Genomic DNA, 14,124 nt, shown 5'->3' with positions numbered 1-14,124 from the left:
CAAAACTTGATCTAAGAGCGGTTCATGATGACGTCACTTCGAGCGGACCATATTGCGAACATAATTTGACCTGTTAAACCTTTGAATTTTGGCTTTAAACTTTCCAGGGTTTATCTCGATACTAATGCGCACAATCTGTGAAAAATTGAGCGAATTCCGACCGTGAAATCTTCCCGAATCAGTAAAAGAAGGTGTAGAAGTGAGAAGAAACAGTGAAAAACAACTACAATCTGCAGAAAACCTCCTCCCAAGCTCTGATACCACTTGTAGGATCGTATGCTGACCCGAACGAGTCGTTCAGAGGTTATCTCTTGTGCTTCAGATGCGGAATAATAAGAAATACAAGTAGAAGTAGCTTGTTCTCCTTTCTAACTGCTTGTTTTATTGATATCAAACGTTTTACAGCTCGATCGTCACACCGGCAGAGCTTCGGCGTGGAATCCAACCATCACTCCTACGGATCGCCCTATAGACCTCTATATATAGGCTATTGGAACCGCTTATGTGACCTATGTCCATAAGAGCGGTCCAAACATGTCCGTATAAGCGGTCCATATATGACAAATAAGCGGTCCAAGAACTCTATGACCCTATGAGCGATCCTAGGCTATAAACCCTATACAGACTCCTGTTTTCTCGTAAAACGTGCCCTATGCTATACAATACGATGTAAGACCTGATCCTAGACACCTAGACGAAATCAACAGATGTAGTGCACTAACAAATCAACACTTAGAAAAATTTTCAAGTTTTTGAAAAATGTGACAAATAAGCGAAACAGTGTATGACTGAATAAGCGAAACTATTTTTTGACAGATAAGCGAAAGTAGACTTGTTCGTATAAGCGAAATTGTGCAAATGTCTGAATAAGCGAAACTATCAGTGACTGAAAAGCGAAACCACTTAATTGTCACTACAAGCGAACCTACTATGTTTCTTCAAGTGAAACCTATGAGCGAAAGGTCCGAATAAGCGAAACTATATGTCCTTTCGAGCGAAACCTACAAGCGAAAGTATGTATTTCAAGCGGAACTATGTTGTTTCAAGCGGAACCTTCAAACGAAACTAGGTCTTATAAGCGGAACCTCGATGTCCGGATAAGCGGAACCTAGTTCTAACCAGTTTTCACCATGTTTTAGTTCGAATTTTAACTTGAAACTTTCTAGGGTTTGTTATTACTGTATTTCACACGTTATAGTCAAAATTCAGGCCATTTCAACCATAGAAACCAGTTCAAACTGAAAAAGTATGAGGGAAAGTGAGTAGAAATGAGAGAATTCTGCAGATTCAAGCTGTAGTATTATGAACTCCTCGTCCTGAGCTCTGATACCACTTGTTGGACCGTGTTCCGACCCTAAACAGTCAGTTGAGATAGTTCATCTTCACGTATAAAGGCGGAATCAATATATGCGAAGTAACACAACTTTTCCTTTTCAATTCCTTTTCTTTTATTGCATTCTGATTACAAATTGAAAGAGTTTCAGTACCAAATGCTCTCAACAGTTTCGCTTCAACGAACATGCATGAATGACAAGGTTTCGCTTATGGCTGCTATTTATAGTCCATGTGGTTTCGCTTATAGAGCATGACTAATAAGCGAAACTACTTTAATGACAAACAAGCGAAACCTCTAATGACACAAAAGCGAAACTACATCAAAATACAATTTTGACTTTCTAGCTCCTAATTTGACCTATATTGACCTAAGACGTGATGTAGACGTAGTCAACAGGCATTTCATGTATCAACAGATTTTATCTCCTACACTAATTTGAGATATTTATGGTAACTGGATATCTTCTTTGAATTCAAATTCGGAAGTTATAGTTTTATACTAAGATCATCGCTAATTCACAAACACAGTAATTAGATTTTATCTCCTTCGATCAATTCTATTTCTAATAAAAAATCCCGATTTCAAATGCCATGGTTGATTACGGTTTATGTTTTAGGAAGAAGATGTGTTTTACCTGCTACAATCCTTGATGAACAATTTCTTGACGATGTGTTTTACCAGCTGCAATCCATCATGAACAATTTCTTGATGATGTGTTTTACCAGTTACAGGTTAATTCACAATGTTATAGCAGTTTATGTTTTAGGAAGGAGATGTGTTTTACCTGCTACAATTCTTCATGAATAATTTCTTAACGATGTATTTTACCCTTTGCAATCCTTCATGAACAGATATTGACGATATGTGTTATAGCAGTTTATGTTTTAGGAAGGAGATGTATTTGTAATTATTGACGTTGTGCTTTTAGGAAGGAGATGTACTTGTAATTTCTTGACGATGTGTTTTACAAGTTACAAATTAATTCACAATGTGTTATACCAGTTATTATTCACAAATGACATGTTTTTTTGTGGTTTCTTGACATTGTGTTTTATAATTTTTGGGTTTCTTCATGATGTGTTATATTGTATAACACACCATACAAGTTAAATGTCGTCATGTTATATTGTAGGATTCATGATATGTTCTCTTGGATTTTTCTTCACGATATGTTATATTGTATGATTCATTGTGTGTTTTCTTGACGTTGTGTTTCTTCGCAAAGGAGAGAAGGAAAAGAGAGAGAGAGAGAGAGAGAGAGAGAGGGAGGGAGGGAGGGAGAGATAGAGAGAGAGAGAGAGAGAGAGAAACTCACGAGAAATGTGGGGTGGTTTTTGGTATGACAGTCATTTCCATATTTAAAACAAGCTAAATGACACATTTAGTCCTAATGAATTAAATCATCCTATTTTTAAGACACACATATTACCAAAATGCCACCAAGATGATCTCAACCATCAAACACACTCATCCAATGGTCAAGATCACTTCCTACACTTTGTAGGAAAAACACACTTTGTAGAGGAACCACACCCTGTATGTATGGATGGATAGATGGATGGATGGATGCATGCATGCATGTATGTATGCATGTCATATCTTTTTACTCGTCATTTTTTTAAAATGTAAATATATGAAGGTCTGAAGATGATTATTACTTGTAAAGGTGAAGAGATGAAGAAACGAGTTGAAGAATTCTTGGGGTACCTCAAGGTATTGGAAAGGGTGTTAGGTGAAAAACAATCTTTCCTCCATGGTGAGTCATTTGGGTTTTTTTTTTATATGGCACGTATATCTTACTACAGTCATATTGTTGCAGATGGGACACTAATAAATTTTGGTATTAAGATACATTGTCCAAAGTTGCTTGTTTGGGCTACAAAATGCATGAAAAGGGAGAGTGTTTCCAAGAGTCTTGCTGATTCAAACAAGATTTATGAGTCACTCATTGCTTATAGAAAGAAAATTGGTGTAGAAGAATAATTAGTTTAACGAACATTTGGATGTCTTGTTTTAATTTTGTTAGTTGTTTTAAATATGCATGATTTCGAGCGTGATGTGGATTAGCTGAAATATGGTGTGTACTAGATTAGAGTGTGGTTTTGAAGATTTCGTTTTATATCGTGTGAGTAAATATCTCGAAAAATCCTCTCTTGTGTTTTAAAAAATCGATTCAAATAGTATGAATTGATTTTATATTAATAATTGAAAATTTTATATGTTTTATGTGTTTATTATTTTCTAAAGGGGAATTGGCCTGTAATAATCCCCCCTAGACCTTATTGGCCATTAATAATCCCACCTCATAATATCCCCCCACCAGTCCTATCTTTCACCTATTTTTCCTACAATGGTCTTCCGTTAAAAAAACTTAATGGGGTTAAGCCTTTTTCCAAATTACAAACAAATTTTTTAGGGCTTTTGATCAGAACGATGATACGAGTCCATTGATGTAAAACTTACTTCGAAATGGTGCTCCAAGTGACTTGATTTTGGTTATTTGGAAATTTAAATACCCGAATTGAAGAGTTGTTTTCATCGTTTGGAGCACCGTTTATAGGCAAGTTTTACATCAATGGACTCGTATCGTCGTTCTAATAAAAAGCCCTAAAAAATCTACTTGTAATTTGGAAAAAAGCTTAACTCTGTTAAGTTTTTTTAACGGGGGACCATTGTAGGAAAAATATGTGAAAGGTGGGACTAGTGGAGGGAACATTTTGAGATGGGATTATTAATGGCCAATAAGGTCTAGATGGGATTATTACAGACCAATTTCCCTTTTCTAAATAATAATCAAAAGGGGTTATTGTTTAAATAGAATAATGATAAATATAGACTATAAAACAATATCAATAATTAAGGAATTATAATTAATTAAAAATAAATCTTTTCCTTCTTTATTCCCTTGAAGTTGGAGCATGAAGGTCACAAATGTCCAACTTGCCAAGAAGAGTTTGCAGTTATTTAGCTCCTAAAGCTTTGGTGAAAAGATCGTCCACCTGCATATTCGTTTTGATATAAGTTGGCTCGATTTCAGAGTACTTGAAGAGTTCCCGAACGAAGTAACAATCCTTTTCCACATTCTTAGCTCGTTCATGAAAAATGGATTATTAGCAATATGCTTGACGGCTAGGTTGTTATAGAAAAAGTCTAGCCGAGCCGGTTTGATTAACTCTAAGTTCCCATAAAAGCCAACACATCCATAAAATTTCACTTACAGTGCTTGGCATAACTCTATATTTGGCTTTAGTGGAAGATCGTGATTGATGACTGTTGTAAGGGTCATGCAAAAACCTAATTAAACTACGTAGATAACGTAAGTAGGGTATCGTATCCACGGAGAATTTGTGGTCAGTGTTAAAGAAATTATTAAAAACTAACTATCTAATTCGGGGGTTTGTTTAATTGATTGCAAAGAAAACATGACTTTTCACGAAATGTGTTATCAAGATGAGAACAAGTAACCTCCACCCGGAATCCCGAATACCCGTTTTAACATAAGAATCTGTTTACTAGTTCAAAACACCACATAGACATGGCCTTGGAATTAATGATTTTGATTAATTGTTAAGGATAGTTTTTAACATTCACCATGCAACTTAACAATCTGTTTAATTCTATCAACTACCCACCAAGTTACCAACCCGCTAACAACGCAAGGAAGTTGTCAATACACTTGATAAAACGACAAATAATTCAAATACAATAAACATTTATCAAGAAACCAACACAAGTAGTCAAGTTATACGAATCAATAAACAGAAAATTATATCAAACCGAGCAACTGTTCATCCAGGCGGAAGTCACAAGTGGTTTAGCAGCGCATGCTTGTTCGTTCAGCTTCGGTTGTCATCCCTAACTGATTAAACTTCATTGATTGGCTTGAATGATGATGAATGATCTTGAAATTCGTCCTAGGGTTTTGGTATATCGGCTGGAAGTTGAATAATGAGAATTTGGTGCCTTAAATACTAGTTTAGCCGACTTCCTTATGTTTCTCGTAACTCCTTTCTTCCGCGTGTCGCTGACGTAATCACGAACCCCCCCCCCCCCCAACGTAGCGCGGGGGTCATCATTCTTGACCTGCGCGTTTCAAGTTGACTGACTTTAATGTGATGGCTTAGGCATGTCGTGACAGCTAACTAGCTACCCTCCGCGTGTCGCGAAGCTGGTCCAACTGATTTCCTTTTGTTTTACGTCCTGCGTTAACCTATAGAACCCATGTTTCAACTCGTTCACTCTTGTAACCTATTTTAATACCTGTTAAACCACGAAATATTATAAACACTATAAATATATAAACACACAAAGATAAACAAGTTTAACGCATTGAAACTAACACGGATTATTATAAAATACTACGTAAGTTCGGTCAGATCTTGTTCGACAAGTGGATGTGCCCCCTTCTTTTTTCTTGCTGTGGCCGGCATATGATCGAACATTTGGTCTACATGATGGAATTTTGGGTGAAAACAATGCTTTTATAGATGGGTATTTGGGGATTTTGGGAGATGAGTGAGTTGGGATTATGGGTTTGTAAAGAGGGTTTGAGATTTTGGTTAAGGGATAAGGTGTGAAGGTGGAGAAATAGGGGTTTAGGGTTTTAGAGAGGGAATAGTTTTGTTGAAACATGTTTGCAACTGGTGAAAGAAGAGATAAGTTGGACTATTATGTAAGTTTTTCTGCATCATAATCAGATTCAGATGCGACATTTTGCTTTTAATACTTTTTTATTTATTGTTAATTACTTGAAAAAAAATAGAATCTCATTTGATTCACCAGATATACTTGGTTTTGGAAAAAAAAATATAGTCTTATTTGATTCACCAGATTTGAAGTCGTCGGATCTTGTTCTCGCCGGAAAGCCGAACCGTATAAGCTTTGTTCTTGCCGGACCTTGTTTAACCTAAATCGGAACCACCACTAGAATGTTGTCTCCTAAATCGGAACCACCACAAGACTCCTGTCCACGACACCAACGTGTCTCCTTCGGTCAAGAACTGCGAATCGAAAATGGTGTCGAGTTCAACAACGTGGATTTTGTGAATGCGAGGGACTGGATCTTGATGGATTGGATCTTGATGGGTTGGATCTTGATGTTGTCTTTTAGTTCTTATCTGAGTGGTATGTAGAGAGCGAGAGAGAGTACGGGGGGAGAGACAGAGTACAAGGATGATGATGGTTTTGGTTTATAGATTTTTTTAATTTTAATTTTGACATTCTTTTTTTATGTATAATTGACTGTTTTGCCCTCACATGGGTTGCACATGACCTCACTTAACTGGAAGTTTTAACAAGGTTAGGGTTAAAGGACCTAAGCTGTAACGGGTTTTGCAAATAAAGAACTGTAACTGTAATTATTGAAGTTAAAGATTATCAATTGCAACCCGTTACAAACATAAAGGACGAAAGGTGTAATTTACCCATATTTTTATTTCCTTATAAATTTGTATCTAATTTAAATAAATGTAAAAGTAGGTGATAATGTGAAGTGTGATATAAAGGTTCGCAAAGATTTGGTATTGTAATAAAAATAAAGATTTTCAGAGATATTTGAAATCTGAAATGAAATGTTTACGTGAAGGTTTGTAAAGATATATGATGGGTTGTAGGATTCTGGTTAGTTGTGGATGCTCTTATTGTCGTTTCACATGGATGGTGACAACACATTTTAACGATAACGGCAACGTGGGACTACTTTAATGAACCACAGATTTTTTTATCTCTAAAATCAAAATAGAAAAGGAAATGCCGTTCGAAAAACATAAGAATGGAAATAATACTTTGAGCAGATTCATCTAAGATGTGGATTTGATTAAATAAGAAATAAAAATGAAAAAAAGGTTGAGATGAAGATGAGTGGAAATGGACACATATCTTTGTACAAATAAGAAATGAAAACTAGTTGATACAGGTTTACAACGTTAATGATTGGTGCTTGTTATAACTACAATAGTAAAAATAAAAGAATTCAATGAATTTGATATATTATTCTTTTTCCAAAATATCATGGTCATGGAAGATGATTTCTTTAACACCACATGTTTTTGTCGTATGACAAATACCTTATCGCTTGTTCCTAAATGATTGATTGGCTCAAAATCCATATATATAACTGAATATTATTTTTTTTACATTAAGAGATTACCTAAATGATTGATTGGCTCAAAAACCATATATATAACTGAATATAAAAATTTTTACAATAAGATATTAATTATATATATTAGAATGTTTTTTAGATTTCTTACTATATACTTCATTTATATATCAATGATTAGAATTAAGGTTATTCTTCATGTTGGTTTAGAGTTTCTTTAATCATTTGGTTAAAACTTTCAATAGTTTATTTGAAAATCGAGTAATTTTTTAGTTTAAATTCAAGAAGCGTTCAATATTCGAATCTGATTACATCCGATTATCAATTGATTTTGGTTGATTTCCTTAATTTAATGTTAAAACGATATTAAAAAACGTCAATATGTTACGATTAGAGTTGAGAGATCAGGTTCAACTACTCATTAAAACTATCCCTATACAACCATTAAAAGTGCATGAGAAGAGTACAAATTTTACATGTGACATAGTGTTCAATATATCCTATTAATCTGATTTCACTATATATTAATCTTAATTTACCGCTAAAATCGAATCGACCCAAATATTTTTCATCCCAAAATCTAACTCATTGATTTCACCCTAGCTACAATCAAACCAACTAACAGATGTGAAAGATCGAACACACATATCTAGAAGAACAAAAAGGGTAGATTGGAGATGTGGCGGCTTGGTGTGTGCTTGGTTTTAGAAAATATTGTCTCAACTAAATTTTGTTAGTTACAGTTAACTAATTAAGTAGTATAAATAATAAAAAAAAAGTTCATTTTTAACTTAATATATGTAATAAAAATAAAATAAAAAATACCAAATAATCAAAAGTTTTTTTATCTTAAAACATTATAACTACGAACTATTACAAATGTAACAATTTTTAAATCACTAACGTAATGAAAAATCAAAATGATCTTAATCCTTTATTATCAAAAATAAAAGTGTATCACTCAAATAACTCAAGTTTCCAAAGTATTATATCATTTTCTTTTATTTTTAAATTTAAATCTCATTGAGCTTCATTCATCTTTCTCAACATTCAAGTTTAATAAATAAAAATAAATTATTTAGTTATTTTATTATTAAAGTATAAAAATAAAAAAAGATAAAAAAAAATTATTGCCGACCATGAAAATTTATCAATCACTTAATTTTCTCAAAACTTCAACGACATATTAGCGTTGAATTTGTGTATGGACACTAGAATAAATTTATCTATTTATTCACACTCTTGCCTTCACAAAATAGTCTCTCACCTTAGAACTGAGTTTAATTCGGATCAGAAGAAACTAACGTCGAACAATGTCTTCGACCGAATCGGAAGTGGTGGTGATAGGATCGTGGGCAAGCATGTACACTTCGCGGGTTCGAATTGCTTTGGCTGAAAAGAGCATCGGCTACGAATTCATAGAAGAAGACCTGTCAGACAGAAGCCCTCTTCTTCTCAAGTACAACCCCATTTATAAGAAGATCCCAGTTATGATTCACAAAGGCAGACCCATCTGTGAATCCTTAATCATTGTCCAATACATCCATGAAACATGGAAAGAAGGATATCCTTTGTTACCTTCTGATCCTTACCTCAAATCTCAAGCTGCTTTCTGGGCGGATTACATCGATAAACATGTACGTGTATTGTGTATGTGTATATAGATGTGTGTATAATCGTTAGTTGTGTTTAGGGTGTAAATGAGTCAGATGGCTCGCGAGCTTCTTGAGATCAATTCGCTAAAAGCTTATCTCGAGTCTAAAAGCAAGTTTGTTTAATAAACGAACCTAAGCTTGAGTTTCAATAATTGATCTCAAGCAGGCTTAAGAGCCTAAGCGAACCTACTAGTTATATATTTTTTATCTAATACATATTTTATATACATTTATATATTAGTTATAATCATATATATAAAATAATGATAAAAATATATAAAGTAATGAACAAATAATAAACCAGCCGGGCACGAGTTTTATAAATAGAGATCAAAATCAATTCGCTAAAAGCTTACCTTAAATGATCTCGAGTCTAAAACCAAGCTTGTTTAATAAACGAGCCCGAGCCTGAGTTTCAGTAATTGATCTCAAGCCGGCTTAAGAGCCTAAGCGAACCTACTAGTTATATATTTTTTATTTCATACATATTTAATATACATTATTAGTTATAATCATATAGTATAAAATAATGAAATATATATATATATATATATATATATAAAGTAATGAATAAATAATTAACGAGCCGAGCACGAGTTTTATAAATAGGGATCAAAATCTGCAGAGCTCGAGTTGAAGCTTAAATGCGATGCTCGACCTTGGCTCGTCTCGGATGACCTACACCAATAGTCGTATTATTTGTTTCTCATCAAATTGTTAACAAAATTCGCAGATATATTCAGGTGCAAAGAAGTTTTTGATGTCGAAAGGTGAAGAGAAACAGAAAGGAGTTGAAGAATTCTTGGGGTACCTCAAGGTGTTGGAAAGTGAGCTTGGAGAGAAGCCATATTTCAATGGTGAGTCCTTTGGGTATGTTGATATGGCACTTATATGCTTCTACAGTCATATTATTGCATTTGGGAAGATAGGCAATTTTAGTGTTGAGAAAGATATTCCAAAGTTGTTTGCTTGGGCTACACAATGCTTGAAAAGGGAGAGTGTTTCCAAGGCTCTTGCTGATCCAAACAAGATTTATGAGTCGCTCATTGCGTTTAAAAAGAGAAATGGTGTAGAAGATTAATTTTGAACATCTAGTTTGAATTTTGTTGGTCGTTTTGTATTTGTTATGTTTTGTTTTGTGATGTGAGTTTGTTTAAATCAATCAATTCATATCTTATGAGTTGATTTTTAGATTGATAATGATAATAATTTGTTTCTTAAGCTTAGGGAGCGGCCGCCCTCCTTTAGAAAACATCTTAATGTATTATTTAGGGAAAATCACAATTGTTCTCTCAAAAATATGGTTAAACCCTCCCATCCCACCTTAATTACTAAAATATAACTTTTGAGTCCGTCACTGCTTGTAGTGCTTTGTTTCACTCATGCCACTTTCGTTTTGGGTATATAAAGTACTGATTTCAAGTTTTCTTTTAAGTCTTAGTGCAATTAACCTATGACGTTTACTTAACGTTAATCATGATGTTTTATGTTTACCTATGACGATGGCTTAAGAAAATATGGAATTAGTACTTAATTTTTCTTATTTATTTAAATTTTTATATTTGAACGACCTCTGTGTGATTTATATTCGAAAACTTTGAATTTTTTTTAAATAAATTGTAAAACCCATGTTTTCCAAGGTTTCTTATTTTTGTTGCAGTTCCCCAATAACCCAATAGAAGATGGATAATACATAGTTTTATAACTTTAAGTAATTACAATATTTAAAACACATGGTATACTTATTTAAAACATATTTTGACTTTTAAACCAACTTCATCCAATAAGTTTTAAAGTATCATAACTTTTTCATAGGTTAATATATATATATATATATATATATATATATATATATATATATATATATATATATATAGTGGAGAGTTCAAATGAGAAGAAATTCTTTGTAAGAAGAAAAAAGAAGAAATTTCAACCAATAGGAATGCTTCATTAGACTTCATTTAATATTTGTACTTAATGTAACTATAAGGGTATAATGGTAAACTTACATACATCATTAATTGGTAGTTTCATCTTTAATAACTAACTATATTAAATTTGTAACTTATTTTTAAGATATATATTTTTCTCAAAAAATAAAAATAAAAATTCATTTATAGTGTAGGATAAATACGAGACGTGTAGGATAAATTACTAGTTGTGTATCATAAATTTCAATATGTGTAGGATAAATTTCGAAATGTGTAGGATAACTTTTGATGTGTGTAGACAAAATTTTTTAGTGTGGAGGATGATAGTCTTAATGACTAATTAATTAGTCAAACATAATAATAAATGAGATGAGAAAAAAACTACTTAATGTTTTACAATTGTACCCTTTTGTTCTTTTTATTCTTAATAAAATTTTCTTCTCAAATGAACCTTCCCCTATATATATATATGTATATAGAGGACGGTTTAAATGAGAACACTTAATACTTTGAGAACCGTGAGAACGAATTTAAAAACTAATAAAACTTGGTCAAAAACAATTCAAATTCAAAAATTCTTTTTACCCTTATCATTATTATTGAATAAAATATTAGAAATTAAATTTACTGGTTTAAATTTACATCTATACCTAAATAAAGAAAATTTACACATGTATAAGTTTGTCATTTATACATGTATACAGCTCGAACTTGATAAGCGACACTCAGACTTGGAGTCAATTACTAAATGAGCTTCTTTTTAGGCCCGTGATTGGCTCGAGCTCATTTAAGCTCGGCTAAGCTCACGAGAGTCATTTGCCCGGCTAAAAACAAAACAAATGTAATGGAAAAGTGGAATTTTGTGGACCATAACCTTTTTATCTCAATAAAAGGTACCTTTTAAACCAGTTCTTGTGTGGATTTAATATGGAGTTGAATATATTAGCTAGATATTAATAACAGAAAGACAATACGCAATGAAAACGACTAGTTACCGGTTTGATCACACGTTAATTACTGGTGGTGTTTATAGTTAGTAAAAGAATATTAGTTACACTGCTAAAAATAGTAAAATTATACACATTTTACATGGTAACGCTGAAATTGTGTAGGGAAACTAGAAATTTGTCAATATCTTCACTCTCTCGGTCATTTCTTGCCGACCAAAGTTGATCAATGTCATCGATTGAAGAATCGGAGGTGGTGCTGCTAGGATGGTGGGCAAGCATGTACACTTCGCGGGTAGGAATTGCTTTGTCTGAAAAGCGCATCAACTACGAAAACATAGAACAAGACATAGTAAACAAGGGCCCTCTTCTTCTCAAGCACAACCCGATTTATAAGAAAGTCCCGGTTTTCATTCACAAAGGGAATCTATTTGTGACTCCAAAATCATTGTCCAATACATCGATGAAACATGGAAAGAAGGATACCCATTGTTACCTTCTGATCCTTATCTCAAATCTCAAGCTCAGGGGCGTACCCACCCTAAGCCAAGGGTGGGCGGACGCACCACATGAAAAAATGTTTTTTTGTGTTATTTTTCGCCGGAAATTTCGACCGTACCCCTTGGAATTTTTCACCCGCACCCCATGAAAATTTTCAACCGCCCCACTTAGAAAAAAAATAATTATTAACCACTTATTCACTTAATTATTTAATCCAATCAAAGCCCAATTTGCATTCAATTTTTATTAACACAAGCCCAAACCCAACCTAAAGAAATTTGAACTAAATAAAATAACTCAAACCCATCCACCCATTCTATTTCCAAAGCCCGCCCCCAAAAAAACTCCCTGCGACTTGACGTCATTGCTCACGACCTGGTGGCTTTTTTACCGGAAAAACTAAAATTCCGGTTGGACCGACCCATATTACGTCAGAATTCCAATATAGAACTAGTATGGTTTGTTTATTTATTTATTTATTTATTGATTTATTTATTTATTTATTTATTTATTTTATGTGATGATTAGGAGAAAATATAGACGTGTAAGGGTTTAATCTTTTTATATTTTTTTGATTTTTTTTATTGTTCTAGACTTATAGTTAAATGATTTTGTTGTTTTATTTATAGCTTTGTTTGTTTAATGATTAGTTACAAGTAATCAACATTTAATATTAGGGCTTGAATGTTTAAAAATATAATTGAAAGTTATGGGCTATGGTTGAACATGATTGTTTATTTTGTTTAAGTGTTTAGTGTTGTTTTATGAACTTATGGAGCAAATTTTATGTGTTAGGAACAATGAGTATTGAGTAAGAATGTAATGAACTTATGACGTGTTTGGTATCTTTAGATGATATTTTGAATATATTTCAAAAAAAAAAAAAACGTGTAGGGCACAATTTTAAATATGTTTGTAATTTGTAATGACGTTTGACGTGTTTCTGATGCTTTCTAAATTTTAGTTTGATGTTCTTTTGTCTTACATGATCCGACCCGACCCGCTATAAACCGATATTTTTATACAACTAAAGGCCTAAAATCTTTGAAAATATTCCGCACCCCCAGAAAAAAATTCCTGGGTCCGCCACTGCTCAAGCTGCCTTTTGGGCTGATTACATCGATAAGCATGTATGTTTGTACGCATGTATATACATGTGTATATCAGTTTTTGTATGCATAAATCGCGAGTCGTATTATTTGGTACTCATCAAATTTTGAACCAAAATTGCAGATATATGAAGGTGCGAAAAAAATTATGATGTCAAAAGGTGAAGAGAGACAGAAAGCAGTTGATGAATTCTTGGGGTACCTCAAGGTGTTGGAAAATAAGCTTGGTGAGAAGCCATATTTCAATTGTGACTCGGCCGTCTTCGAAAATGATAAAATACTTTTGGGCCCCGTGCGAAACAAAAAAAATTGGGCCCCTCCCTATAATATATAAACTCATCAACCGTACATAAAAAACCACAATACGACTATAATTATAAAATAAACAAAACAAAAGTAGTGTAACAAAATAACCGAATATATATAAACATACCCAAATTATTTTGACAACACGAACCTTTTAATATAAATTATAAAATAAATAGAACTAGATATTGACTTATTGAGTTCTTTAAAGTTTATATTGTAAATTGTTAAATGAGAAA

At 33.1% G+C, this 14,124-nt stretch overlaps 2 protein-coding genes across 2 annotated transcripts; both read left to right on the top strand.

Moving 5' to 3' along the window:
* Positions 1-2,983: 2,983 nt before the first annotated feature.
* Positions 2,984-3,319, top strand: LOC110881302 (probable glutathione S-transferase). Its single transcript, XM_022129601.1, has 2 exons — positions 2,984-3,092; positions 3,156-3,319. The coding sequence occupies exons 1-2, from the start codon at positions 2,984-2,986 to the stop codon at positions 3,317-3,319; spliced, it is 273 nt and encodes a 90-aa protein (XP_021985293.1).
* A 5,267-nt stretch (positions 3,320-8,586) lies between these two features.
* Positions 8,587-10,317, top strand: LOC110884697 (glutathione S-transferase U19). Its single transcript, XM_022132416.1, has 2 exons — positions 8,587-9,073; positions 9,825-10,317. The coding sequence occupies exons 1-2, from the start codon at positions 8,750-8,752 to the stop codon at positions 10,170-10,172; spliced, it is 672 nt and encodes a 223-aa protein (XP_021988108.1). The 5' UTR covers positions 8,587-8,749; the 3' UTR covers positions 10,173-10,317.
* Positions 10,318-14,124: the final 3,807 nt, after the last annotated feature.

Source organism: Helianthus annuus, chromosome 10 (genome assembly GCF_002127325.2).
Source record: "Helianthus annuus cultivar XRQ/B chromosome 10, HanXRQr2.0-SUNRISE, whole genome shotgun sequence".
Taxonomy (NCBI): Eukaryota; Viridiplantae; Streptophyta; class Magnoliopsida; order Asterales; family Asteraceae; genus Helianthus; species Helianthus annuus.
The sequence above is the reverse complement of the archived record's forward strand: the minus strand, read 5'-3'. Positions and strand labels throughout refer to the sequence as shown.